Source organism: Ovis canadensis, chromosome 1 (assembly GCF_042477335.2).
Source record: "Ovis canadensis isolate MfBH-ARS-UI-01 breed Bighorn chromosome 1, ARS-UI_OviCan_v2, whole genome shotgun sequence".
Classification (NCBI taxonomy): domain Eukaryota; kingdom Metazoa; phylum Chordata; class Mammalia; order Artiodactyla; family Bovidae; genus Ovis; species Ovis canadensis.
Genome location: NC_091245.1, coordinates 206,025,181 through 206,050,970, shown reverse-complemented (window position 1 = coordinate 206,050,970; position 25,790 = coordinate 206,025,181). Strand labels below are relative to the sequence as shown.

The following is a 25,790-nucleotide window of genomic DNA, read 5'->3' as shown; positions in this document are numbered from 1 at the left end:
GGGGATGGGGTATGGAGGGCAACAGCGGATGAAAGTGAGGATCTTGGCAGAAGCAGGAGCCCAGCTGAAAGCCTTTCCCCCACCCCTCAGTGGCCTCGGACCCCGCGTGGGCTGTGGAGTGGATCGAACTTCCTCGAGGCCTCTCTCTGTCTTCCTTGGGATCTGCTCGGACTCTCCGAGGCTGGAGCCGGTCCTCCCGCCCTTCCTCAGTGGACAGCCAGGACTTGCCAGAGGTGCTGGGCCCCTGGTGTTGATAGGGGGAAGGGGGGCCCCCTGCATCCACGCGAAGGGTATCTGTGTGCCCCACCCCCGCTTCGCCAGCCAGCCTTGCTTCTGGCTCCCTTCTCCTGCAAGCGGAGGCGCTATCCGGCCGCCGGGCCACAAGGCCGCCCCCGCGCGCCGGTCTGCTCTGCTCGGCGCTGTGCCAGAGGGCGGGCTTGCTTGCGCCTTGGGCCCTGACGTCAGCGCATCCCGGGCCGTATCCCGGGAGACCCTGTTGCATGGTGATGGGTTGCCAGGGAGACATACACCTTTTTCTCTGGGCCTGGGCTGCAGCTGCGCGAGCGCAGGCAAGGATGGCAATGGCTGGGGGGAGTGATGGGAGGGCGGGAGAACGAACCAGGGAACACCCACCAGGTGCTCCGCCCCCCAGGCTGGGCCTGAAGCTGCCGGCACCACCCTGGGGGCCCTGTCAGCCAGGTATTGAAGGGACGGGGTGGGCCTGAGGTCAAGGGGGCAGGTGGAGTCCCTCTTCTGAGGGGTGGGAACGTGTTGGAGGAGAGGTCAGCAGTGCCGGGGATGGGGCGTGTGCCTCTGACTTCATTCATTCATTGAGGGAGATGTTTCCCAGGGTTGCCAAGGAGCGCTGAGCTAGGTGTAGGGTGGAGGTAGGAACCCAGGTGAATCAGACTGAGGCTTTGCCACCCCAAAATCCCTCAGGAAAGATGCAAGGACATTGCTGAGCTGGGGGTGCAGGCATACAAGAGAAGACAGAGAAACTGTGGACTGAAAACATAATTCGAAGGTGGTGGCACTTGAGAATCAGGCCTTAAATGATAGGGATCATTTTGTCAGGCAAGGATGGCATTCTTAGCCCAGGGGAAAGCTGCTTTCCCTTGCCTGAAGGGAAGGCAGAAAGGTGGGCTTTCACTGGGCAGAGGAAATCACTGGTGGATTCCAAGCAGGCCTGGAAGCAGCCTAGGGCCTCACAGAATGGATTCCTTCAGTGCCTGACCATGCAGCTTCCACTTCATTGGGCATTGGAAGAACCCAGGAAAGATTTTAAATAGGGATATGTTGTGACCAGTTGCACTCCAGGAAAATTACTTTTTTATTTTTATACTTTGCCTAATTCATTCAGCCTATGTATTTTCAGAGCTGCTCTGTACCAGACCCTGTGTTAAACACAGGGTGGGTGCAGCAGTGACCAAGGGAGACCAGGTTCCTCGTAGAGCTGAAAACCAACAAGAAGTAAGGAAACACAGGAGACAGACCATAGGGACACACACAGGGTCTGTTGGTAGAGGATGGCAACTGGCTGTAGACTACAGAGGGAGCCTGGACTACTGCTAGGGTGGCCAGGAAGGCTCTCAGAGAGAGTGATATTTCAGCCAAGACCCTGAAGATGAGGAAGAACCAGTCATGGGAAGCAGGGTGGGGAACACTTACATACACAACATTCTGGGCGGAGAAATCAGTGTGGGATTGGAACTTTGGGGGCCACCACTTGCGCTAATCTGAGCAGGGGCCACTGAGGGCGTGCCCTTGAGAAAGGGCTGTGGCAGCAGGAGCGGAAAGGATGACAGTGTAGAAGGCAGTTTGGAGATGGAGTCGTTAGCTGTTAGTAACAGATCTGGGTGAGCAGGCTTAGGGGAGAGCTGATGGTAATGCTGATGGTGACTTTGGAGCCAGGTGGAATGGGAGAATGGTGGGTTGGAGTGAAGTCAGGAAGTCTGGTAGCAGGGCCATATATGAGGAGAAGGTGTTGGGCTTGGTTTTGATCATACTGAGTTTGTGGCCCTTGTAGGCTCGAGAAATGGAGGATCTGAAGACTGAGATGGGCAAGGGGGAGAGGACCTGGAGAAGTCCCACTTGCCATGCATTTGGCCTCCCCTCTTTGCTATTCTCAAAGGCCCCACTCCATTTACTTGTCAACCTGCCTCCCTCCCTGCAAGCCAGGATGTGGTGGGTTAGCTGCAGTTCTACTCCCCTGGACCTGCTCACGTCTATGTTGTTTCCTGGGTGGACACAGTTTGCGGATTCTGGCCTCTTACTTTCTGACATATCCCAGTGGCTACTGGGACATCAGAGATGCTCTGGCATCTCTTCCAAGCTCCCATATCTGCTTGATGCCTTGGGTGGAGTATGGGCCTGTGGGGGACACTGCTGTCAGAGGGGTACTCACCCTCTGATGCTGTCACCCAAGGTGAATGTTGGAGATACAATCGCAATGCTGCCCAAGTCCCGGAGAGCCCTAACTATCCAGGAGATTGCTGCGCTGGCCAGATCCTCGCTGCATGGTATGCACCCCCTTTGCCCTTTTGCACATGCCCTTGGGGACTGCGAGCTCTGGCTGGGCTCCCTCTTTCCTCTCTTTCTCAAATGAATCCCAGCTCCCTCCTCCTCCTCCCAGCCAAAGACACTTATGGACTCTTAACTACCATCACCCCTCCCCTCTCTTCCCAGATGCTCCCTAGTCTGTGTCCTTACCAGCCTTCCTCATTCTGCACCCTCTTCCAGGTATTTCCCAGGTGGTGAAGGACCACGTGACAAAGCCCACTGCCATGGCCCAGGGCCGAGTGGCTCACCTCATTGAGTGGAAGGGTTGGAGCAAGCCAAGTGACTCTCCTGCTGCCCTGGAATCAGCCTTTTCCTCCTATTCAGACCTCAGTGAGGGTGAACAGGAGGCTCGCTTTGCAGCAGGTGGGTACTGAAAGGGTTTATCGTAGGGATGCTCATTTTCATCTCCTTGGGCCTGATGTGGGGGTTGGAGTCTTTCTGTACTGCTGTGTCTTCCCTCTCCTGTGTCTAAGCTGAGCCCTCATCTTAGCTCACCTCTTCTAAACAAACTCTGTCCTTCCTGTCAGGAGTGGCTGAGCAATTCGCCATTGCAGAAGCCAAGCTCCGGGCATGGTCTTCGGTGGACGGTGAGGACTCCACTGATGAATCCTATGACGAAGACTTTGCTGGGGGAACTGACTCAGGTGAGGGAGATATCTCATGCTAGTGTTGCCAGCAGAGGTGGAACCTGCCTGACAGGCCTTGTGGTTCAGAGCTCAGCCTTTGTTTTGGAAAGGGAGACCCAAAATGTCCTCAGCCTGCAGAAGGGGAGAGGAGAAGGACAGACTGTCCAGACAGTCCTTGACATTCCAAGGGCAGGACAGCTGGCTACTGCTGGTGAGTGGGCAGTCAGCAGTTGGAAATGGGAGTGGTTCTTTTTCCATAGGTGCTGAGCCTTCTTTGCCTGTCTGTGCAGTTGGGCTTCACAATCCTTCAAGTGAAAGTCTCTCAGTTGTGTCCGACTCTTTGCGACCCCATGGACTATGCAGTCCATGGAATTCTCCAGGCCAGAATACTAGAATGGGTAGCCTTTCCCTTCTCCAGGGGATCTTCCCATTCCAGGGACTGAACCCAGGTCTCCCGCTTTGCAGGCAGATTCTTTACCGGCAGAGCCACCTTCAAACAAACAAACAGACAAAAAGCCCAGAGACCTCACCGATGCATTCTGTGCAGCTGATCTCTGAGGGTCTGCTGTGTCCTGCCTTGCCCTCTCAAGGCAGCCTTCTGGCTGGCTGTAGCAGCTCAGAGGAGCTGCAGTGCAGCAGCACAGCTCCCTGCAGGGCTGGGGCCCCAGGAAAACAGGAAGGCTTGCTGGGCCGGGACACCCCACAGGGCCTCTGGCTCCAGCTCCGGATCCTTGCCCTATCCCTCCAGCCGAGGCTTGCCTGTGGATCTTTCCCTGGGCCCGGGCTTGCGGAGGGGACCCTGCAGGGGCTGTGCAGCTGTGCAAAGGCCCTCCTTTCATCTTCCAGTCTCTAAACCACGTGGCTGACTTTCTCTGTAGCTTCTAGGCTCAAACCTCACAGGCCACCATCCCCCCACCTCTATGCCTTTGAAGATTGCCTCTACCCGGTGGCCCATCCCCTCCGGCTAATTAACAAGTTCTCCAGGGTGGGTAGTACGTTAGAGCAGATTGGGGATTGCTGCTGTGGTCTTAAGGGGACTGATTAGGATGCCTGAACCACAAGTGCTTTTATTTGAGTTCCAGGCCTCTTTTGACCCTTGGTATAATGATAACGCCCAACATTTATCCAAGGCCACTACTAGCCCCTGTGGAATCTGTGGAAGTTAGAAACAGGGATGCGTTTTTCTGGTGGGGATAGCCTCATGCTAGGGCATGCTGCTTGGCAGGGACTGTGGGCTGAGTTCAGCCTTGGATAGGTGCCCCTTGTGCAGTGAGCCACCTGCGCCATGTACAGTATCCCTGTATTTATTGACTCTCACCAAGTTCTAGAGTCTGTTGTTCTCTCAAAAATCCCATGAAGTTATAACCTCCAGTTCACCGTTAAGGAAACTAAGGCACTGAGAGGTTAAGCAACTTGCTCCAAGTTACTCAGCTCCTGTGAGGCTGGGAGCCGGGAGGATGTGGCAGGCCAATTGAAATGGGGCTAGCAGGGCTGTCTTCTTTCTCTCCCCCTGCAGACCTGGCTGGGCAGCTGCCCCTGGGGCCCCACCTCCAGGACCTCTTCACTGGCCACAGATTCTCCCGGCCTGTGCGCCAGGGCTCCGTGGAACCTGAGAGCGACTGCTCGCAGACCGTGTCCCCAGAGACCCTGTGCTCTAGTCTGTGCAGCCTGGAGGACGGGTTGCTGGGCTCCCCAGCCCGCCTGGCTTCCCAGCTGCTGGGCGATGAGCTGCTCCTCGCCAAACTGCCCCCCAGCCGGGAAAGTGCCTTCCGCAGCCTGGGCCCACTGGAGGCCCAGGACTCCCTCTACAGTTCGCCCCTCACAGAGTCCTGCCTTTCTCCCGCTGAGGAGGAGCCAGCCCCCTGCAAGGACTGCCAGCCACTCTGCCTGCCACCAGTGAGCAGCTGGGAACGGCAGCGGCAAGCCTCTGACGTAGCTTCTTCTGGGGTGGTGTCCTTAGACGAGGATGAGGTGGAGCCGGAGGAACAGTGACCCAAATGATGCCGCGTGGTGGCATGTGTCCCCTGGCTGCTTCTGGGGACAGAGCCTCCGTGCCCCAGCGTGGGCGAGGCTTCCAGCAGAGCTCCAAAGCCTGGAGGGCTCCTGGGAGCACTCACTCCTCCATTGTGTGTTTGCATGAAAGTGTTCAGAGGAGGGAGGGGCCAGGCTGGGGGCGCATGTCCTGCCCCCACTCCTGGGGTTTGCCGGGGGATGCCCGGGGCCCCTGGGGCATGGCTACAGCTGTGGCAGACAATGATGTTCATGTTCTTAAATCAAAAACACCACGTACACATTTCCTCCTCGGGTGATGTGAACCCCTAAGGCGGTGGCTGTGACTGGACTGTAGAGCAGGAGGGAGCCCCACCTCTCCCACCCTCTACCCCTGCCTCTCCTCTGCTTCTCTTCTCACCTCCGAGTCCATGTGCAGTGCTTGACAGAACTGCCCTCGCCCGGGGGGGCTGGCTCCAAGTCTCCTGGAGCCTCTGGATCGAGCTGTCCCCCCAAGGGCCCCTCGCCCAGCTGGGCTTGTGCTGTGCTTCACCTCTCCATCATCTCTAAATCTTCTTCTTCTTAAAGAGGGGTCTCAGTCTATTCTTTCAGTCGGATCTTCTCTGGGAGGCCATGGAATGACGAAAGCCTGTACCCTTGGCCCTCTTCCTGGCCCCTGTGATGGGGTCTAGGCCTTTCCCCAGCTACTTAAAGGACGTGTGGGCAGGGTCCTGGTGGCTCGGAGCCCAAAGGCTGCCCCATTCACTCAGGAGTTCTCTTTAGGGTGGAGTTGGAAGAAGGGATGGCCCTGATTGCCACGGAGCAGTGATCTGGATGTTCTTCCAGAGAGGGCCACAAGGGGGCCACATGAATGCCAGGCAGTTGTCGGAACTGTGCCAACAAAAGACAGTCATGAGGGAGCGTCTCTCCTTGGGGAGGAAAGAGGGTTGTGTCTTTCTTGGCTGAACAAAAGGGCAAAGCTACCTTCCTGGGGCCTGAGCCTCAGCTGGGGTCTGGATGAGCAAGCAGTGGCGGCCTCTGCAGACCCGGCATTCCACGGACAGCGAGCTCTGGAGTTTACAGCTCTGGGGGCTGCGGGTGGCTGCTCAATTTGGAGCTTTGTAGACTTTGGGAGGTGAGAGGGCCCAAGGTAAGAACAGAGCTGAAGGGCACAGACATTCTATATATAAGTGGCTCATTAGGTGTTTATTTTGTTCTATTTAAGAATTTGTTTTATTAAATTAATATAAAAATCTTTGTAAATCTCTATATACATCTGGTCATTGGAGGTTCCAGTATAAACCCATCTTAGTTCTACCCCTTCCCTCTCAAAGAGGGAGCAGGGGTCAAGCGAACCCACCCCCTTCTGGCCAGGCCAGTGCTGACCTTCCTGCCCTGGGAACACTTGCTGCAGGTGGGCACCGGCTCAGATTTCAGGTAGGATGAGTTGGGAGAAGCTAGCACCCCAGGTCTGGAGGCGAGGCTGGAGCTTCTGTGTTCCCATGGTGGAGAGAACAGGAAAGCCGCAGGATCTGGGCCGACAGCCAAGCCCACTGCCATCCCAGGTCACACCTGAGGGGATCACTGGCACTTGTCATCGCTGTCAGAAGGGCTGCCCTCCCGGGGGAGGCCGTGGCGGGAGCGAGGCCCCCAGAGTGCATGCACCTCGGTGGTCTCGGTGTCACTGCTGCTGGTGGCACTGTCACGGAAGCTGGCGAGGGGCGGCCGGACTTTCACACCCTGTGCTGTGACAGAGCCCTCGATAGCCTTCCGGAGCTAGAAGGGGAAGAGGGTCAGACGTGTGGACTCGGGGCTCCCTGCTCAGATGCCTCCCCAGTGCTCCACCAGGTGGGCTAGAGAAAAGCCTCCGAGCCTTTGTGGGAGTGGCTCTGCTGGCCGCCATCAGCTCACCTCCTTCAGGGTGACAATTCCAATGAGTCTGCCAATACTGGTGACATACGCATGGTCTACTCCCAGCAGTGAGAAGATGGTATGAGTCTGCGGGGTAGGGAGAAAACACACTGGACTTGATACGTGAGGGGACAGCTGTACGGTACAGGCCAGAGGGACCCAGGACAAGGTGGCAGAGGGCAGTAGAAGGGGTGTCATGGATGGTGAGGGGAAGGGGACAGGACCACCAGAGGAAAAACAACAATAATGAGAACGTTTCTGTAACCAAGCCTCAGAAACTTGACAGTGGGAATGTTCCTGTTGCTTACGTTGATGGGGGAAGGGACAGGGGAAGGCTTCTTTATTCCATGTTAGAAAGGAGGACAGAGAACAACTGTTGAAATACGACAGCAGATGACTGGCCGGGCACTGGGCTAGGTTTTTCCTATATGGGCATTTAATTTCGGTAGTGCCTGAGAAGTAAGTATGGTATCCATTCTATAGGCAAGGAGCATGACGCTCAGAGCTGAAGTGACTTGCTCAAGGTCATCAGTAAGAAGTAGCCTTGCAGCCCCAGGCAACTTCTCGTCACACTATGCACAGCCCCTGTCATCCTATGCAGCTGTCCAGTTAGTCGTGGACCCAAGTTCCACACACACCCCACTCCCCCTAGGGGTACTGGCCCTGAATCCTCCACCTGTAACTCACCTCTGTGGCTGACGTGCTTCCCGTGGGCCCTTGGGGGGCCGGCCAGCTTTGATACCCCTCTAATTTAGGCCTGCAGCACTCTACATTTCTCATACACTTTGCCTTTTCTGCTAGCCCAGCTAGCATCCCGGCTCCTTCTGAGATGCAGTTTGTAGTCCAGGGGGACAACAGTCACACCCATCCTCCCCATGTTTTCCTTGCTTTGGGCCCTCCCCCCAGGCCTTCTAATGTAATCAACAAGGGTTCAGAAATTGTCAGGCAGTTCCCCTCATGCTCTAAGTGGATTTTCTCAGGCCAGATGTCTTGAAAAACACTCTACTGACTCAGCAGTTCCTGGAATTTTTGGCCTATCATTTACCGCACTGTTCTGAGTTTACTTGTAAGCCTTTGGGCTTAATATTTGAATCAAAATGGGCACTAATAACCCAGATTCTAGAGTACCAGTTACTCAGAACTCATTGTAATCATCTTAACAATTTTAAAATGTTTTATTATACAGTTGCTAAATTCTTTAGAAAAGGACTTCCAGGACTTTCCTAACTTTCTCTACCTGAGGCATGACAGTAATCATAAAGGGAGCTAGAAGTTCAGTTTTAGAATACGCGTTCCTGTGCTCCTTCCATGCCCTTGTCATAACTGTCCTGTGGTTAGTTAGCAAGTTCCTCCTCCTATCTAGCTTGAATCCTGTGTGCTACAAGTTATCTTTAATTTCATCATCTGCCTTTGGAGGGAAACATTGTTATAAGATTTCCTGTTTCAGTAATCCTTTAGTCTTGCCTTATGGTTTAATAATCCCTTTCATCTCCCAAGGATCCTATTAAATAGTTCCCCTTGATTTTCAGTTCTCCACAATTCTAATCTGACAGACAATATGCTTTTTAAATTTGCAAAACACTTGTCCCACTAAGCCTTACTGATTGACTTTCTGAACATCCTGGTGGTTCTCCCAAACTCCCTTAGCATCCTCACCAGGATAGGGCTGCCACATTGTAATGGGTTCTGCTTTCTGCTTCCTTTCCCCCCAAGTTGGCTCTGCCATCCTAAGAGCTTTCCCAAACTTGAGTTAGACCCCAGACTCCCCAGAAGGCTCAGAAGACCCTTCCCAAACCCGCCTCAGCCTGTCTTTCCAGCCTCAGATGCCATCAGGCATCCCAGCTTCAAGCCTCACACGATCACTCATCCTTTTCTGAGAACATCCATTTCTGCCACACTCAACCCTTCCCTCATGACACCATCTTTTAAAGTCTCCTGTTGGTTGTTTCTCAGTGTAAGCAGCAGTAGTAATTCCGAAAGGATATTGAATACTTACTGTGTGCTGGGCACTGATATAAGTTATTAACTTTAATCCTCAGAAAACCCTATCATGTAGGTACAATGATCCCATTTTATAGATAAGGAAAGTGAAGCACAGAGAGGCTAAGAAATGTGACAGGGTTAAAAAGCTGGCTACCACATGGTAGGATTCAGGTTCAGCCCTCTGGCCTCCTGCTGGCACTCTAGCTCCTCCCCTCTACTCACTGGTGCTTTGCAGGTGGCCCTGAATGAACACTGGTGTGAGATGTCCATTTGCACAGATTCCTAACTAGTCTCCCATGTATTCCTCTCCCTTCTGAATATTCTCTTCCTGCACTTCACTGGACTACTTACTGACTCAGGCCTACAAGGACAGCTTGAATTCTCAATTTTATGTTCTTATCCCTTTCAGTTCTTTGCACTTCTGTTGGTTGGTTCCTCAAAGGCTTCTTTTCTTCCTCTGATTTTTAAGTTTGTAACAAACATCTACTTGTCCTTTTCATTTTAATTTAATTAGACAACCAACAGGAGACTTTAAAAGATGGTGTCATGAGGGAAGGGTTGAGTGTGGCAGAAATGGATGTTCTCAGAAAAGGATGAGTGATCGTGTGAGGCTTGAAGCTGGGATGCCTGATGGCATCTGAGGCTGGAAAGACAGGCTGAGGCGGGTTTGGGAAGGGTCTTCTGAGCCATTCTGGGGAGTCTGGGGTCTAACTCAAGTTTGAGAAAGCTCTTAGGATGGCAGAGCTCACTAGGAGCTCACTAGGGAGCTCACTAGAAGGCCTGTACTTCTTAGGCTTAGGAACAGTGAATTGACAGGGAGAGTGACAGTGTGGCCTCCTGAAAGAATCCTGGAAGTAGGGCTGGGAAATCTGGCCTTGGGCCTGACTGCTTTACTGACTTGGGCAAGTGACTTCCTCACTGCCTCAGTTTCCTCATGTATAAATATAGTTAAATCCACAGGCTTTTGGATTCCAGGCCTAGTTCTGCTACTTACTAGGTGTGTGCTGCTGCTGCTGCTGCTAAGTCACATCAGTCATGTCCGACTCTGTGCAACCCCACAGACGGCAGCCCACCAGGCTCCTCTGTCCCTTGGATTCTCCAGGCAAGAATACTGGAGTGGCTTGCCATTTCCTTCTCTACTAGGTGTGTGACCTTGAACAAACCGCTTAACCTGTCTGAATTTCAATGTCCTCATAAAAACTAGAATATCACAATATCCATCTTACAGGTTGGTTGTGAAGATTAAAATTAAACATGAACTTAGCCCACTGCCTGGCACGTAGCTGGCACTAAAAAATGTCAGCATTTTCATTATCATCATGCGATGTTTGAGGATTAAGTAAGATGTGGAAAAGCTTTAGAGGTCTTAGGAAGAAAGGCTTTAAATAAAAGCCAGATGTATTATTCACAGGCCTATCTTCTTTTTTTCTTGCAATTGCATGGCAATTTTGATCTGGGGTCTTTACCCAAAGGCTTATAAGTTCCTTTATTACCTTTTGCTTTTTTTTTGTTTTTGTCCCCTGTTCTTCCTGTCCTCCTTGTCTGGCTGGCTGGCTAGGCTGGCTTTTGGGCAAAGATGGTGTCTAAGCTAGCTGCCCAAGCTGCAGACATTGGGAATGTTCCTTCTCATCCCCCGTGCCTCAGAGGCTTGCCCGTTAAATCTGTCAACAGTTTAGCTAAACTCTCCTGGTGTCTGCCTGAGCAGCCTGCTGGTGTACCTGTGCTCCCTGCCTTCCCTGAGAGGCTGGAAGATGCCCAGTGATGCTGGCCACTTCACCCTGGGGAGCCTGAGGCAGTCCTGCAAAGAGAACCCCTGCCCTCCATGAGCATCAGCCTCACCCGTCACCAACCTGTCTGCACTCTGGTTTTCTGCAGGCTGTTTTGCCCTTCTGCTTAGCTATCTTCCTGTGTCCCTGCCAGTTTTCCTTTGGCCTACATTAAGTCAGACTTTCTGGGGTCTGACATTCCAAGCCCCCTGCTAGGCACTTCTCATCTTTGTTTATCTCTTCTCTGCAGTGTCCCCAGTCCTACTTGGATGTTTGTTCACTTGTTTATTAGATTCTCTTCTCCTGCCTGTTTCTCACCCATTTTTTCCCTTTGTGAGTGTATCAGCCTCCTCAGGCGCTGGCAGCCTCCTGCCTCACTCTGACCCTACAGGGTCAGAGGCCTTCTGGCTTCCACTCAGCTCCAGCCCTGTCTTTGTTGCTGTTTTGGTGCAGAGTTCCCGCGAGCAAGGCTGAGCACAGAAAAAATGATGCCTGGCTCTACCGTAGACAGGAAGGGGCTAAGGGGCCCAGGCTCTTGGCCTCCCATCATTTGAAGCGATGTGTTTGAAAAACATGTCAGCACAGAGCCCACTCTCTGCTGTTTCTTTTTCCCCTCACTGGCTTGAGTCCAAGCTTGTAGGAGGACTTAGATCCCCACCCTGTGCTCCCGAGGGCCCAGGTAGCCCTGGGCCTCTGGCCCTACCTTGTGCAAAGAGGTCCGCTCCACCAGCTGGAAGGGTGCAGGGTCAATTTTGCAGTCACTGAAATTGACAGGTTCATCTAGTTGCTGCTCTTCCCACTCCAGAATCTAAGGGGACAAGACTAGAAGGGTTAGGGAGGTGCCAACAGCTGCTCTCAGCTACCTGAAAGTCAGCCTGCGTCTTTTCCTACCCCACAGTCCCTCCCATGGGGACAGCAGCCAAGATGATGATTGAACACACCCAGGAAGAAACAGAGTCTAGAGTCCAGTCACACCTTACCTCCTCAGGGGTCATCTCGCCTTCCAGATCTGAGTCGCTCTAGGAGAGAGGAAAGAAGGTTGACAGCTTGGGGGCTGGGGGAAGGGAGTGTCTCTCCCCAGCACAGGAAAGCTTGCCCCACCTACAGCCTGGCCCTCCCTGTCTCCTGCTCCGGAGGAGCCACAGGAGGAAAGGGAGCACTTACCGCCAAGGAAATTCGGACCCGCTTCAGCTTGCGCTTGTCACATTTCCCCGACTTCTCCAACTTTGTTAGAGCCAAACCAGAAAGAAGAGGAGTTGATGTTATAGTGAGGAGGGAAGTGAGGGAAAGTGGTGGGGCGGGGAGGAAGGGCACACCGCAGGGACTGCTGACATCCAGGAGGACAGAGGGGCAGGGAGGATGGAGGCAGGCACTACAGGCTAACAGAGAGGTGGTCTCAGTGTCAGAGAGAGATGGAGAGAAAGTGCCAGACGGAGAGGCTCCAGCCACTCACCTCTGAGGCGGGCTCGGCGGGTGGACTGCCACAGAAGAGGCTTCTGAGGGCGATGCCAGCCTGCTCCATGTTCCCTGTGTTCCCAAACACAAGGCCCTGAGGGCAGTGCCACCTTTGCTGGAGAGGACCAGGAGAGGTGAGCAGGGCAGGGGACAGGCATCCTGCTGCTGTCCCTGGTGCATCTGGGCAGGGACCTTGTGGGTCTCCGGGCCGGTCTCTGGCTCCATCCTGCTAGTCGGTGGGCTCACCTGTAGGACTCTCCTTGACATTCACGGTGTTGCTGGGGCTCCTCTTGAGAGCGGGCTTCAGGGGCTTGTGAGTCTCACCCCGGGCTGCAGGGAAGCCCTGGTCCTCTGTGTTCACCTGCATAGGCAGGAAGGGGTTGGGGAGCCTGTGGTCCCTGACCACCTCTGTGTCGCCATCCTCTCATGAAGTCTACACGATGGCATTTACGAAGTCTGGGTGGCCCTGCCATGACACCTTCCCCCTCACCTGGAAGCGGACGGAGGTCTCAGGGCTGGGGGGACTCTCCTGATCGGAGGGTGAAGAGGTCTGGGCAGCTCGACGCTCTTGCATGTACCGCCGCCGGCGGGCTGGGCTCAGCTGTGCCCCCAGCAATGCCACCACTTGTGAGCGCTCAATGGACCCCAGGAGGATCATGGACTCTGGAGAGAACAGGTGGGAGGACTCAGGAGCCGGGGAGAGGCCCTCCTACCCACTGGCCTTCTGTTGTACCAAGTAGGGGGCCTTGGATACAGGCCACATACCCAAGGGAAATCCTGGCCAGGTTTGCTGGCTTACTGCCTTTGGAACCAAGGAGGCTGGTCCTGAGCTCCCGCCCCTCCCCCTTCCTGAGCAGCAACGCTGGGAGATGACCCTCATTCCTGGTCCCCCCCTCCTGGCTCACCAGGGGACTCTACTAGGGCCAGCATGCGGCCCTTTGTCCTGTGCAGTGCCAGCCGCAGGTCCCGGAAGGTGCAGCTGAGTGCCACGTGGGGAACGTCCCGCACCATGATGTCCTCCACTCGCACCCGGTACTGCCTGAGGGCCGAGAGAGGCACTCTCTTTGCGGTCAGTATAGGGAGGGCAGCCAGGAGTACTACCATCCCAGGGCTACAGGGAAGGCCCCAGAGCTTATGGGGACAAGGGTGAAGGACCCAGGAGCACCCTCTGCCCTCGTTCGATCAGGTGGGTCAGCAATAGTTGCCCATGGAGTGGACAAGGGTGGTTTTGGCCAGGAGGCAGCAGGGCGGCTGGTCTCCCAGCCTCACTTGCTGGAGGTGTGTGTGACGGAGTGCTAGGATGCCTTCTGCCCCTCACCCGCACTGCCCTCGCCACCCAGCCCTCCGTACTGGTGGCGGCCCCAGCCCAGCTCAGGCAGGTAAGGCAGCTTCTTGATTCGGATGATGCTGTCATAGAGTGAGGGCTGTAGGCTCTGGGCAACGGCATTGGCCAGAATGACGGCGATCATAACAGGCAGGATGTGGGCGATCTGGCCTGTGAGCTCGAACACGATCACGGCCGTGGACACAGTGTGCGTCACTGCTCCTGCCAGCGCAGCCGCCCCTGGGGACAGCCACCTTCAGTCTCCTCAGGGTGCCCAGGCCCCAGATGACCCCCCACCCCCCCCCCCACCCCTCAACTCTGGGTAGGACCCTCAGGGCTGCCCTGTGCAATCCTGGGGAATGGGCCTGTGCGTCTGAGGGAAGCCTGGTCTCTGCCAGCAGGGGGCGCCAGAGCCTCAGGTCCTATGGCCCAGCCATAGGGGTTTTCCAAGTGGGATAGACACCTGGAGTACTCACCCACCACTGCATAGCCTCCAGGAACAATCCTGTAAGTGCTGCTGTCTGTGTGAATGCCGTCAGGGAACCAAGCAGCCATGCTTTCGCCCACCAGACGCCCAAATGCTGCTCCTTCAGGGAGGGGGGTGGGAAGAGAAACAGGTAGTGGAGGGGGAGGGCAGGGACACTAGGAAGAGAGAGGGTCAGAGGGTGGGGGAAGGGGCCGGTGGGTCATTCAGTGCAGGGGACTACCCTGCGGGGGTGGGGGTTGGGGCGGGGGCTGGACCAAAACCCGCTCCCAGGCAGAGAGGGGACGGCCAAGGGGTGGCCAGAGGGTGCAGGCTGGAACAGGCAGCTGAGGACTCACCAATGACAAACACCGGCATGAAGGCCCCACAGGGCACTGGGATGGTGGTGGCCAGTGCAGACATCCAGAACTGCAGGCAGGAGGTCGTTCAAACAGGTAGAGGCACCACCTGGCCCCAGACAGACCCCAGCTCCACCCCAGAAGCCTACCTTGCTTATCAGTCAGACACAAATGTCCCAGTTATCTCAGAATCCCCCAGAGGTGAGGAAAAGGAGGACTTTGGAACCAGTTAGCTTGGGTTCAGCTCCTCACTTTGCTATCTAGCTGTGTGACTGGGCCAGTTACTTTTAACCTCTTTGTGCCTCGACTTCCCACCTCTAACACAAGGGTACTACTAGTACCTTTCTCATAGCATTGCTGTGAGGCTTAAAGGGGTTAATATATGGAAAGTGCTTAGAGCAGTGCCGCATACCTAGTAAGCCTGTGTTGGCTATACAAATGTAAGGAGCCCCACCTTCATGAGAATGAAGATGACCAGGGTGAGGAAGACGTTGGCCCGTGGTGGGTTCCAGGCCTGTGAGGTTCCAGGTGGCTCTAGTTCCTCCATCAGACCCTGGCGGACCCATGTCCGGTTGTCAAACAGGGTGACCAGTGTCTCTTTCTGTGAGAGCTGTAGGTGAATAGGGTGCCTCAGTCTGGGGGGACAGATAGGATGGAAATGGAAGGGGCCCATAGGCAAGCAAGGGCTATTGGCTTTCAAAGGGATACATCTCAAGAAAAGGTACATGTTCCTTTTTGGCCTGGGGTTACCTGTCCAGCCATGAACTGTCCAAAGCCAGGGGGGAAGGTCAGAGTAGAGATGAGTAGAGTCACCAGGGCCGGGAAAAGCAGGCGTCTAAGAGATGCAGGTTTCACAGCGTCAGATACCAACCTCAGGCTGGTGATAGGCTTGGGTGCCCTCACATACCTTATAGTTAAGGTCACAGCAGAGCCTTGGCTCTTAAATAAAAGCACACAGTTCTGAGAAAAGGTCTCCTTTGCCGCTCATGATACAATGGCCCTGAGGTGATGGCCATCCAGGCCATCTAATGTCTTTCTTTTGGCTCCTCACTCCCTAAGTAGGTAGCAGCAGAGGAGAATGCATCCCCCCAGCCCTCTGTGGGCACCTCTAAAGCTGTGACTCCGTGCCTTACCCTCAAGCTTCTGCCTCTGTCTCTTTGTGGTGACTTAAGAGTGAAGGTGTTGTTGGGGAAAGCTAGGGTTACTCATGAAGCTGACCGAAGGTGCCAAGGGAGCAGGTTGCCCTTTCCCTGAAGCATGTCAGTTCCAAGAGAAATCACGCCTCAAGCCTCCCAGCTCCCAGTCCTTGGGGTCTCAACTGCGAGAGCAGGAGGAATAGCTAAGACTCAAGCATTCTTCAGGGGGCACTGCTATCTGGGCCAACTCAAGGGCTACAGGAAGCCTTAGTCTTTGATCCAAATGCCCTCTGCCACTGACTAAAAATTCAAAAGTGGCAATTTTCAGGTAATTTAAGTAAAAGTCAAAATGTTCAGTCTGGAAAGCACCATTGGACAGTTTCCTCCAGGGACTGCCCATTTTTGACTGGGCCACTATTTGTGTCTCACTTGTTACCACACCTCCTCTCCCCATCGCCAAGGGAATGACCCTCATACAACCCAAGGAAGAATCAACTCACTTCTTCATGAGGAAACGGTTGATGGTCTTCTGCTTCCGCATCACCTGGACAATCTTCCGGTTCAGGTAGACAAAGAGTGCTCCCCCAAAGCCACTGGCGATACTGGAGAGGGAAGAAGCACCTTCGTAAAAGGAGGTCTTCATTCTCTCACCTCCTCCTCTCCCACACCTCAGCTCCCTCAGCTCCTCACCCAATAACAGCAAAGGCTGGCAGCTCCTGGAGGTCGAAGGGGAAGTCAAGTCGGAACCGGGTTTTGAACAGAGCCGTGATGGTTTCTGAAGGGAAGCAGAGCAGCAGAGGGAGGTGGGTGTAGCCTTGGAGGGCCCCACCTCATCTGAACCATTTCAGGGCTCAACTCCTGAACCATGTTGCCCCACCTTCATCTCGGTTCCAGACAGCCAAGACCCGGAAGATGAAGGCGCTGAAGGTGGCAGCAAAGAAGCCCCGCCAGTAGTTGCGCACCGCAAAGAAGGTGGAGGTGACCTCGATGCTGAACAGCACACCTGCGGGGGGTGGGGACAGGGAGAGGGCCCTTGAGGCCTGGGCCTGGCCCATGGCCTCTGACTCAAGGGCCGGGCTGGGGCTGACCCTCTCTGCCCACCTCCAATGGGAGCCGCAAAGCAGCAGCCCACCCCCACGGCACAGGCGGCAGCCAGCATCTCTGTGTTCCGGGATTCATTCTGGCGAAGAGTAGTGGGAAGGGGAGTAGGCATTAGCGTGGGCTCAGCAGTCCACCCCACCCCTATACCTTCCCCCAACGTCCCCCTTACCTCGTAGATGCCCCCAAACAGCGAGAGGAACTTGCTGAGAAGGGCGGCACACATGCTTGCGATATGCACAAAAGGGCCCTGGGAGGTAGAGGCAGGTGGTGAGTGGGGGCTGGGGCACACCTTGATGTTGGACCGGCTTCGTCCTCCCCTGGGAGGGACTCCTTCATTCCCCAACCTGCACTGACCTCTTTGCCAAGGGGCATCCCACTGCCGAGGGCACAAGTCAGCCCGATGACCTTAGCTACGAAGGTCTTGAGGGTGAGGTATTCCTTCAGCACCACTCCTCGCAAGATGGTCTTCATCTCCGGGATGCCAGACCCTGGAGCAGGGGGTGAACAATCCTAGGAGAGTCACAGGATGTGCCTGTTTCAAGAGGCCCATCTCTGCCCTCTCTTTCTCTCCTATTGTACCAACAGCCTGAGGAGCCAGGATCTGTGTGAATCCGGCAGAGAAAGTGATGAGGACGACGGGGTAGGTGACCCAGGCCAGATACTGGAGTAACAGGTTAGTGTTCAAGCCCCGGGACATCCACTGCTGAGCTGTGGAGAGAGGACATATCATTGGCACTCCGGTGCATACACCCAGTCCCTGCCTGGCCACTAGACACAGTTGTGTGACCTGCTGTCCCAGGGAGTACTGCATAGAGCCAGGGGAACAAAGGGTAGGGAGGGGTTAGAGGGCATTCACTGAGACAAAGATCACTGTAGGTGATAGGGTCAGCTGGACAGGGCGGCAAGAAGTTGTGGCCTATGGGAGTGGCAGTGATTACGCCTGAAGACAGGGCGGTCAGGCAGGCCAGGGGAAGTGGTCAGTGGACAAGTGCGGCATGGAGGAAGCAGGCTTATTCTCTCCCGCCCTGCCCCACCAGCCCTTGTCCTCACCCTGCAGACAGGCAGCGATGGCGTAGTCCATGGCCCAGCTGACCAGGGCCATGAGGAGCCCCAGAAGGACTAGGAAGATCCAGTCTTCACCAACCCTGGACACTAGGAACTTATGGCAGTGTACGGTACAGACTGGGAGCAGGCGAGGGAAGAAAGGGACGCTGGCACCAAAGCATACCTACCCCTGTCCACCCCCACCCCTCCCCTCCCGGGCAGCTCGAGTGGCCTCTGTCCCCCTCAGCACAGCTCAGCCAAGTTCCCTGCCCCAACCCAGGTCTCACTGCGGCATCGGGCGCAACGGCTCTGTCCATACTCCAGGAGCTCTGGGGGAGCCCGAGGGGAAGGTGGACCCCTCCAGGGTTCAGGCCCTCCCAGGCGGATCCGAGCAGCTTCCTCTTTGGCAAAGGCCCCAAGGTCCTGAGTATAACGCCCATACATCTGAGTAATAGAGGAGATGGGGGTTAGACAAGGGCAGAGTGGGGAGGCAGGGAGAGCTCCTGGGGCCTCAACTCCCCTTCTCCCAGCCCCCACATTATGTACCCCTTTTTAAACCCATTTTCCCACTTTGGCTTGGGTGGGAACAATGCACACTGCAGATTGTGGGGGCTGTTCTGGCTGGAGTGATGGGGACAGCCAAGGTACAAGCTGTGTCCCTCAGCTCTGGGGGTGGCAGAATAATCGTCCTCTTCTCACAAGCCTGGGGAGGCGGGGAGCAAAAGAGGAGGAGCGGGAGGGAAAGCCCCAGAGAAGGAAAAGATGGAAAAACCTAAAGCAGTGTGCAAGTGGGCGGAGGGAAGGTCAGAGAATAGGGGATGGTCAAGGGCACATGGGTAACAATAAGGGCCTCATGGAACTGGGGGCAGCTGAGCTGGGCCTAGGAACAGGCGGGGCCCCAATCCTTATCACGTTCCTGCTGGGCCTCTGGCCTGTGACCGACTCAGCTGTACCCCTCCCGCCCACCCTAATCCCCTTGTCCCCGTTCTCCACTCCCACCCCAGCCTGTCAGCCCAGCTGGGAGTGGAAAGTCTCTCTGGGTGGGTAGAGAGTACTTGGTGACCTCAGCCCCACTCTGGAGCTGCCCTGAGACCCGTGGTCGGTTAGGGGACAGCAGAAGCTGATGGCTTGGCTGTGATTGTGGATGCTGGGGTGATGGGATGGGAGAGTGGCCGAGCAGTGGCTAGACCTGCCAAGCTGGGCGTGTGTTTGGGGGGTGGGGAGGAGTAGATTCCGGCTGCCACCCGCAGAGCTTCAGGATACAAAGGGCTCCTGTTGGGGCTTGGGGGGGAGTGGAGGGAGGGAAAGATAGAGATACACAGAGAGAGAGAGAGAGAGAGAGAGAGTGATAGAGAGCAGGAAAGGGAGGAGAGGCAACCAGAGTGGAGAAAGGTCGGGGCGAGGGGCGGGGGGAGTCTGGGAAGGGGCACAGAAGAGAAAGGAGACTAGAGGGGAAGAAGGGAGGAGGAGAAGAGAGAGAGTAGCGTATAGGAGGCGACAGCATAGGAGGGGGAGGTGAGTGTGTGAGAAAGACAAAGGGATCGGAAGGACCAGGAGGAGAGGCTGGAGCAGGGAGTGCCCAGGAGAGAGCCTGACCCTGAGAACTCTGTTCCAGAGATGAGATAGAGACCAGGAGAAGGAGACGTGGCTGGTGCCCGGCTACCCTGACCAATGCCCCATTCTTGGCCCATGCAGACTGGCAGACACGTCCCAGGCTGTGCAAAGGCTTACCCCTCTCCCCTTGCTCCACCCCCACCCTGCCACCTCTCCCTGTCATCCTGTTTCATCCAGTCACTTTTCTTATAACTGGGCACCTCCCTGCCTCAGACACAGCCCAGGCCCCCTCCTCCTGGAGAAGTACCTTCCCTGCCTCCTTCTGGGCAAATTCCAGCCCACACTGATAAAAACGAGCTACAGGGCCCACTCCCTTCCCTAGAGTTTGGGTCCCCCACCCCAGTGACACAAGTAGAGGCAAAAGGTTTCTCAAACACTGAAGTTACAGTGGCGGCTGTGAGTCAGCTCAGATCCCCAGGACCCCTGCTTCTAATGATGTTGAGGGCCGGCCCTGGGGTGGGTATGGGCTGGACATCCAGAGTCAGCCTGGACAAAGGTCCCAATTCTCACACCCATTCCTGCTTGACCCATCCTCCTGTAAAGCTCCTGTTCCCCAGGGTAGCAGGTAACCTTTTTTCCCCCAAAGAATCAACTGAAGGATTCCTATCCATGCTGGGTTGCCAGCCACTCCAGCAGTAAGGGCCAGGGCTGGGTTTGGGTCTGATCATCCTTCTAGCACGTGCCATGCACAAAGTAGAGACAGAAGGAATGTCTTTGGATGGTGGAGATACAGTGGAGAGAGAGAATGTCCAAGGATGTGGGTAGTGCTGGGAAGGGGTAGTGGGGTGCTGAGCCCTCGCCCCAGGTGGTGGTGGGGAGGAGCAAGGAAAACGTTGCTGGGGGTGAGTAGAGAGAAGGACAACTAGGACAAGCAGCTGAAGTCCTTGTCCTGTGCAGGCCCCCAACCTCAGCTAGAGACCTGAGTGCAGCTTTCCACCTTTTAGCCCTTGAGGCTGTCAGTTTTCCCAGGTCAGAGGGCGGGACGGGGTTAGGTTAGGCCCCCCCGACCTCGTCGCTTCCACAGGTAACTGGGAGCAGCGGTCCGGGAGCACATTCCTCAGGGCTCTGCTGGCTTCACTTACCAGGGTCTGCTCGTACTGCAGCGCCCGCGGCTCCATCCCTTCCTCCGCCGCCGCCGCCCCCGCCGCCGCCGCCGCCATCTCCGCTCACAGCCCTCTGGCCTCCCGCCGCGGCTCAGGCTCTGGCCCGGCTCGATTCCCGGCCCGCGGAGCCCGCGCCCACAGCCGTCCCGTCCCCGCAGCCCGGGCGGCCGAGTGCAGAGTGCGGCGGGCCCCGGGCGGGCGCCGCTGGCACAGCCTCCCGCTCGCGGCCCCTCCTAGGCGGGCGGGCCGAGGGCGGTGCCCTCCGCGCTGCTCCGCCCGCCGGCCCCTCCGAGGGAGCGGGTCCTGCCCGGCCGGGGTCCTCGTAGAGGCCGCCTCCCGGGCTCGGGAGAGGCGGCAGGGGGCGCGGGCAACGCGCGAGCCCGCGACCCCACTTGGTGGAGGCCGGTGGCTGAGAGGGGCGTCCCGGGCCAGGGCGGGGGCGGGTCCGCTGGCACGTGGAGGGGCCGGACCGCGGCTGCGGCTCTGCGCGCCGGGTCGGGAGGGGCTGGACAGGCCGGGGCTCGGTAGGGCCTGGGGCGGGGGCTGCCGAGCCGGCTAAATCAGATTCGGGCCCAATCCCTCAGCGGCGGTCCCCTCTCTTGCTTCACCGGAGGGGCCAACGGCTGACTGGCCAGGAAAGGTCCCTGTGCTCTGCTGGGGGGTGAAAAACAAAGCTAGGGGAGAACTCGGAGGGGGTCGCTAGGCCCAGAAACGGAGGTTGCTTGGAATTAGGACCCTCGGTCTCTCTCATCCCCTTCCTTTCTCCTTCCCTTCTTTGCGGGTCCCTCAGGAGCACCCCCAGGGAGGTGCACTTTGAGCCACCTGGCCTTCGGCTAGTGCCGGGGGTTGGGGTGGAGATGGGGAGGGAACGGGAATGGGTGAGGCCAGAGGGAAGGGAGGTCTAGGTGCCTGGGAGGCGGGCGTGGTGGGGACAGAGGTCGCTTCTCCCTGGCAGGGCCCAAAGAGAAACCGGAGTAGGTGCTGACGTCTAGCAGCCATGGGGGAACACGGCCTGCTGGGGCTTTGCGTTCTCTGTGAGGGTCCGGAGGACAGAGCAGAGGGGGTGAGCACTAGTGTATGAGCAGCGTCAGGGAGAGTGTCAGGAGAGGCCAGTGCCCAGGAAACAGGCAGTGTGCAGGAGGAGGCAGCGCCGGGGTGAAGGGGCGCGCGGGAGGTCGCAGGGGGCTCCCGGGTAAGGGAGCAGTGCCCAGGAGGGGGCCGAAGTGAGAGCTGGCACCCTAGAGGAAGGGGCAATGTAAAGAAAGAGGTGGCATCTGTAGGATAGGGTAGTGCCAGGATGAAGAAGCCCGTAGGAGAGCTTGTCTAGAAGGAGAGGACCGTGGTAGCGGAAAGGGAAGAACAGAGCTTAAGGGGCAGGGCTCGAGGAGGGCAGTGGGTTTGGGGTTAATGCCCTGATGAAGGGGTGGTGTGAGAGAAGAGAGCAGGAAAGGGGACGGTGCAGGCTTTCCTCTTCCCCATGGTGACATCATGGCAAATTCCCAAACTGGAGGGACCCGGCTCAGGTGACATCCAGCTGGGACGAGCCGGCCCAGGCCGGCCTGGGTGCCAGCAGGAAGGGCTGGGTTTTGCGCCCAGTCGGGCCAGCGCCCTGGGGGCGGGGTGCTGCTCCCCTCGCTCTCTGTGCGGACTTGCCCTCGGCGGGCACGCAGACCGGCACAGTAAGGCTCGGGCCGGGCTTCTCTGGGCCAAGGATCAAGGTCCCTGGCTGGGGCAGGCCGCTTGAGCATTCCAGTCTTCCAGACCCGGCTTCTGAAGAGGGCGCAGTAGAGCCTCGGGAGAGAGCCGGACGCGACGCCACCTCTGTCGGAGGTGGGACCCATCGTGTCGCCGCCCGGGGCGGGGTTTTCTGGACCCGAAACCAGCCCTCAATTCTGAAACCTCTGGGAAACAATCGTTCGGGGCGGAAGTTAAGAAGCCCCGAGAGCTAGGCAGCGGAAGTGGCTGCGGTACGGTTCTTCTATGCGCATGCGTTATTGTATTCCTTTGCTGCTGCCGTTTCAGCGCTGCGTCGTCTTAGCGCGCCTCTTTTCCTCCACGCGAGGGGGTGCGCTACCCCTAGTCGTCGTGGTCAGCGCGCCCAGTCCCTCTGCTACTCTCGTGACCCCCTCACCATGGCGGGCATCCTTTTTGAGGATATTTTTGATGTAAAAGACATTGACCCGGAAGGCAAAAAGTTTGACCGAGGTAAGCAAGGTTTGGAGGGGCGGTTTCGGGGGAAGGGGCTAATCTCTTCTGGTACCCGCCCCCAGGCTGCTTGTCCACCCACTTTCGCGTGGCCTTTCCCTACCGGTGGGTCCTGGTGTGGGGACCTCTCTCGAGAAATAATTTTATAGATAAGAAAACGGAGACTCCCGAGCTCTCCCTGGTTTCACACAAGCTGTGCTCGCTGCCTGGGTGGCCTTTTCTGCTGGTGCTGGTGGACTCCAGGCATCTTTTATAATCGTTCCCCGCTCTGGACCGGGCGCTGAACTTAACACTTTACACGCGCTTGTCTCACTTATTTTCTTCCAGGAGTAGGCGGTGTCTTACCCATTTTGCTCTGAGAGGCTAAGCAGCCCACCCAAGGTTGTACAGTGAATAATCCGACTTCACAACCCATTCCTCAGAGTCTTTAGCTGTTTGTAAAATCTTCTCAGAGTTTAAGAGTAGACTGCTTGGTATACACCTCTTTATTCTGTCATTTATCAATAATTGTCCTGGGTGTCTCTTCCTTTGCCTGGACACTGATAAGTTCTTCGGGACAAACACCAGTTCTTACACATCTTGATAATCAATCCCCTTAGCACAGCACCTGACACAGGAAGAGGAAACCTTAGGATGAATGAATACCTTGCCCCAAATCAGGTTATTTCTTAATCACTTAGGTTGGCCTAGAACCTGGATATTATTTATTGCCAGAGGATCTTTGATTCTTTTCTGTGGATTCTGTCCACTGGCCACAGGTTGTCTCCCCTTTCCTTCCTGCATGTGTGATTCTGATTGAGCCTGTACTTCTGTGAGAGCAGATGAGAGGCCAGTGGATACAGACTGCATTAGACTGAGTATTCTGTTGCATCCAGGCCCCTGAAGTACCTGTCTGCCCTGCCCTGTAGGGTCTGCCCTGGGCCACAGGCAGTTACCTTCTGCCACTCTTCCCCTCCAGTGTCTCGGCTGCATTGTGAGAGTGAATCTTTCAAGATGGACCTCATCCTTGATGTAAACATTCAGATTTACCCTGTAGACTTGGGTAAGTATTGAACACAAACAGCAGGAGGCTTTATGCCATCTCAGCTGTTCTCCACCCTCTGCTACCGCTGTTGTTTTCAGGTGACAAGTTCCGGTTGGTCATAGCCAGTACCTTATATGAAGATGGTACTCTGGATGATGGTGAATACAACCCCACAGATGATAGGCCTTCCAGGTGAGGGGATGGAAAAAGGAGCACCTGAAATGTGCCTGAGGACTAAGTGGATAGGTGTATAGAAAGACCCTTACTTAATTCATGAAATAAATGATTATCAGCAGACTCTGTTAGCTTAAGAAAAGTGCAGCACTTAAGAATCCAGACATCCAGGTGTTTATCCAAAGCAGTGATTACAGTGTGAGTTGTCACTTTTTGATAGTGGAGGAAATGAGCACTGAATGACCTAGGCTCTGTGGGCCTTGTGTCTTGGGAGGGAGTTTGGTGTGATGGAAAGGCTTTGGACGCCCACTCAGTTCACATCTCAGCTCTACCACTTATTTGTTGGATAACCTTAACCTCCTTCAACCTTAGTTTTTTCTCATCAGTAACATTGATGGTCATACCTAGCTCACAGGGTTGCTGTGAGGATTGAATGACATCACGTTTAGAAAGTGCCTGGTGTTATGATGCTGGCGTATAGTTACCAGTTACCATTTTTTTAAAGGGCCTCTTACTTTTGTTAACAGTATTTAAGAATAACTGCCCCTATTGTTCCACAGGGCTGACCAATTTGAGTATGTCATGTATGGGAAAGTGTACAGGATTGAGGGAGACGAAACGTCTACTGAAGCAGCAACACGCCTGTAAGTTCCTTGGTCTTGTGAGAGCCCTTTCCCTTCTCATTTTGTGAGAATTTGGGCTATGCTTTGAAAATCTGGACCATCCTCAGGCTCCCTGGATTTCTTTCTTCAAGCACCTCAGACCTAGCGGGACCCAGAAAGGAACTGTTTTGGGAACAGTTTCAGTCTGAAATGTAGGCTGGTCAGTTTGCCCTCTGTCAGGATCTTAAGGCCTGTGATCTAAATGAGAAACTGTTAATCTTGCTGAGTGAAATGCCAAGGAAAGTTACTTCTCCAAGAACTAAATGCAGCATAAGTGATTAAACTGCTAGGCTTTTTTGTTTGTGTGTGTGTGTGTGTTTTGCTACTCTGCAATCCAATCCCTAGTTCTTTGGTTTCTCTGCCCAACTATTTTTTCCTTTTCTTTAAAACCTTATTAAAACAATATGTGCCCTTTGCAAGAAATTTGAAAAGCAGAAAAGTAATATGAAGAAGGAAAAAAGTCACCTATAATTCTATAACCAGAGGGAATCTTCTACATAAACATTCTTGAATGTTCTAGGTTTTTTTTTTTCCTATGTACTTTTTTCTTTGAGATCATGTTGTTTATTACAATGTTTTGTTCTGTTCCATTTGCTTAATGTTATGTAAAACATGTTTCCTCATGTCAATTTAAAGCTTTTCCTAAACATTTTTTTTTAATTCCTAAACATTTTTATAGCTGTGTAACATTCCAATAAATGGATGTATCTTAATTGATTTGACCATTTCCCTTAGTTTGGTCATGGAGTATTTTCCACCTTTCTGATATAAAAAACACTGCCTTGCACATATCTGTGCCGTCATCTTTGTCTGAAATTTGGTTCCTAATGACAGAACTCTAGAAGGGTGCCTTTTTTTCTTAGGCTGGCATGGAGAGTAGCTGAGTAGCAGTTTTTGCTCTGGCACTCAGACTCACGGGACTGGGTCTTCTGTTTCAGCTCTGCCTACGTGTCCTATGGGGGCCTGCTTATGAGGCTGCAGGGTGATGCCAACAACCTGCATGGATTTGAAGTGGACTCCAGAGTGTATCTGCTCATGAAGAAACTGGCCTTCTGAACCACCCAGGAAGCTAGCCTTGCTGCTTAGTCACTCAGGTCCTGGATGTTAGTTCAACCCGAATAGCAGTTGCTGTTGTTCACCTGTTCGAAAGGGGCTGACTCTCTGTCCACCCTGAGTGCATCTTTAGCAGGTCTGGACTTAGTGGGAAACTGACTTGCCGGTGAAAGACCCAGTGGGAGAGCTTAAGATGTTTTATGTACATGATTTTTTAAATTAAACTTTACTTTTTCAGA

General features: G+C 55.0%; 3 protein-coding genes across 15 annotated transcripts in view; 2 read left to right on the top strand and 1 right to left on the bottom strand.

Annotated features, from left to right (window-relative positions):
- FAM131A (family with sequence similarity 131 member A) overlaps window positions 1-6,443 on the top strand; it is an 8,855-nt gene extending 2,412 nt beyond the window's left edge. For 3 of the 4 annotated variants that reach the window (XM_069579527.1, XM_069579528.1, XM_069579526.1), the window contains 5 exons: window positions 91-233; window positions 2,426-2,519; window positions 2,740-2,922; window positions 3,087-3,203; window positions 4,702-6,443. In XM_069579527.1, the coding sequence (XP_069435628.1) occupies window positions 2,450-2,519; window positions 2,740-2,922; window positions 3,087-3,203; window positions 4,702-5,177 (846 nt within the window). In that variant the 5' untranslated portion in view covers window positions 91-233; window positions 2,426-2,449 and the 3' untranslated portion in view covers window positions 5,178-6,443. The remainder of the gene's footprint in view (window positions 1-90; window positions 234-2,425; window positions 2,520-2,739; window positions 2,923-3,086; window positions 3,204-4,701) is intronic. The other variant, XM_069579529.1, reaches the window with a different exon arrangement.
- Window positions 6,362-20,823, bottom strand: CLCN2 (chloride voltage-gated channel 2). 5 transcript variants are annotated; one of them, XR_011254977.1, is made up of 24 exons: window positions 20,413-20,577; window positions 18,004-18,160; window positions 17,723-17,854; window positions 17,252-17,380; window positions 17,027-17,160; window positions 16,842-16,919; window positions 16,673-16,751; window positions 16,449-16,574; window positions 16,262-16,346; window positions 16,072-16,173; window positions 15,186-15,270; window positions 14,890-15,045; window positions 14,436-14,505; window positions 14,090-14,200; window positions 13,640-13,853; window positions 13,195-13,328; window positions 12,780-12,952; window positions 12,536-12,650; window positions 12,288-12,404; window positions 11,999-12,058; window positions 11,815-11,853; window positions 11,538-11,642; window positions 7,086-7,172; window positions 6,362-6,950 (listed from the first exon to the last, which is right to left on the bottom strand). XR_011254977.1 is itself a non-coding variant. In XM_069579522.1 (24 exons), exons 1-24 carry the CDS (start codon window positions 20,488-20,490, stop codon window positions 6,756-6,758), a joined length of 2,718 nt encoding a protein of 905 aa, XP_069435623.1. In that variant the 5' UTR covers window positions 20,491-20,823; the 3' UTR covers window positions 6,362-6,755. The 5 variants fall into 5 exon arrangements, 4 of the variants coding, with proteins under 4 accessions (XP_069435623.1, XP_069435626.1, XP_069435625.1 ...); XM_069579522.1 differs by having other exon boundaries at window positions 12,288-12,361; window positions 20,413-20,823; XM_069579525.1 differs by lacking the exons at window positions 17,723-17,854; window positions 18,004-18,160; window positions 20,413-20,577 and having other exon boundaries at window positions 12,288-12,361; window positions 17,027-17,182; window positions 17,252-17,331.
- POLR2H (RNA polymerase II, I and III subunit H) lies at window positions 16,680-25,790 on the top strand. 6 transcript variants are annotated; one of them, XM_069579531.1, is made up of 6 exons: window positions 16,680-17,345; window positions 22,456-22,638; window positions 23,597-23,680; window positions 23,761-23,854; window positions 24,397-24,480; window positions 25,437-25,790. In XM_069579531.1, exons 2-6 carry the CDS (start codon window positions 22,566-22,568, stop codon window positions 25,552-25,554), a joined length of 453 nt encoding a protein of 150 aa, XP_069435632.1. In that variant the 5' UTR covers window positions 16,680-17,345; window positions 22,456-22,565; the 3' UTR covers window positions 25,555-25,790. The 6 variants fall into 6 exon arrangements, with proteins under 6 accessions (XP_069435632.1, XP_069435635.1, XP_069435631.1 ...); XM_069579534.1 differs by lacking the exon at window positions 16,680-17,345 and adding an exon at window positions 17,652-17,842 and having other exon boundaries at window positions 23,547-23,680; XM_069579530.1 differs by lacking the exon at window positions 16,680-17,345 and adding an exon at window positions 20,724-22,263.

Excerpts from the sequence above, each read along its gene's own strand:
- CLCN2 (XM_069579522.1), bottom strand. The coding sequence starts at position 20,490 with ATGGCGGCGGCGGCGGCGGGGGCGGCGGCGGCGGAGGAAGGGATGGAG. Across the intron at positions 17,161-17,251 it reads CCTGGCTCCTCAGGCTGTTG|GGTCTGGCATCCCGGAGATG; the intron begins GTACAATAGGAG and ends CCCCTGCTCCAG. Across the intron at positions 11,854-11,998 it reads GGGTCCGAATTTCCTTGGCG|AGCGACTCAGATCTGGAAGG; the intron begins GTAAGTGCTCCC and ends CCTCTCTCCTAG.
- POLR2H (XM_069579531.1), top strand. The coding sequence starts at position 22,566 with ATGGCGGGCATCCTTTTTGAGGATATTTTTGATGTAAAAGACATTGAC. Across the intron at positions 23,855-24,396 it reads ACAGATGATAGGCCTTCCAG|GGCTGACCAATTTGAGTATG; the intron begins GTGAGGGGATGG and ends ATTGTTCCACAG. Across the intron at positions 24,481-25,436 it reads ACTGAAGCAGCAACACGCCT|CTCTGCCTACGTGTCCTATG; the intron begins GTAAGTTCCTTG and ends CTTCTGTTTCAG.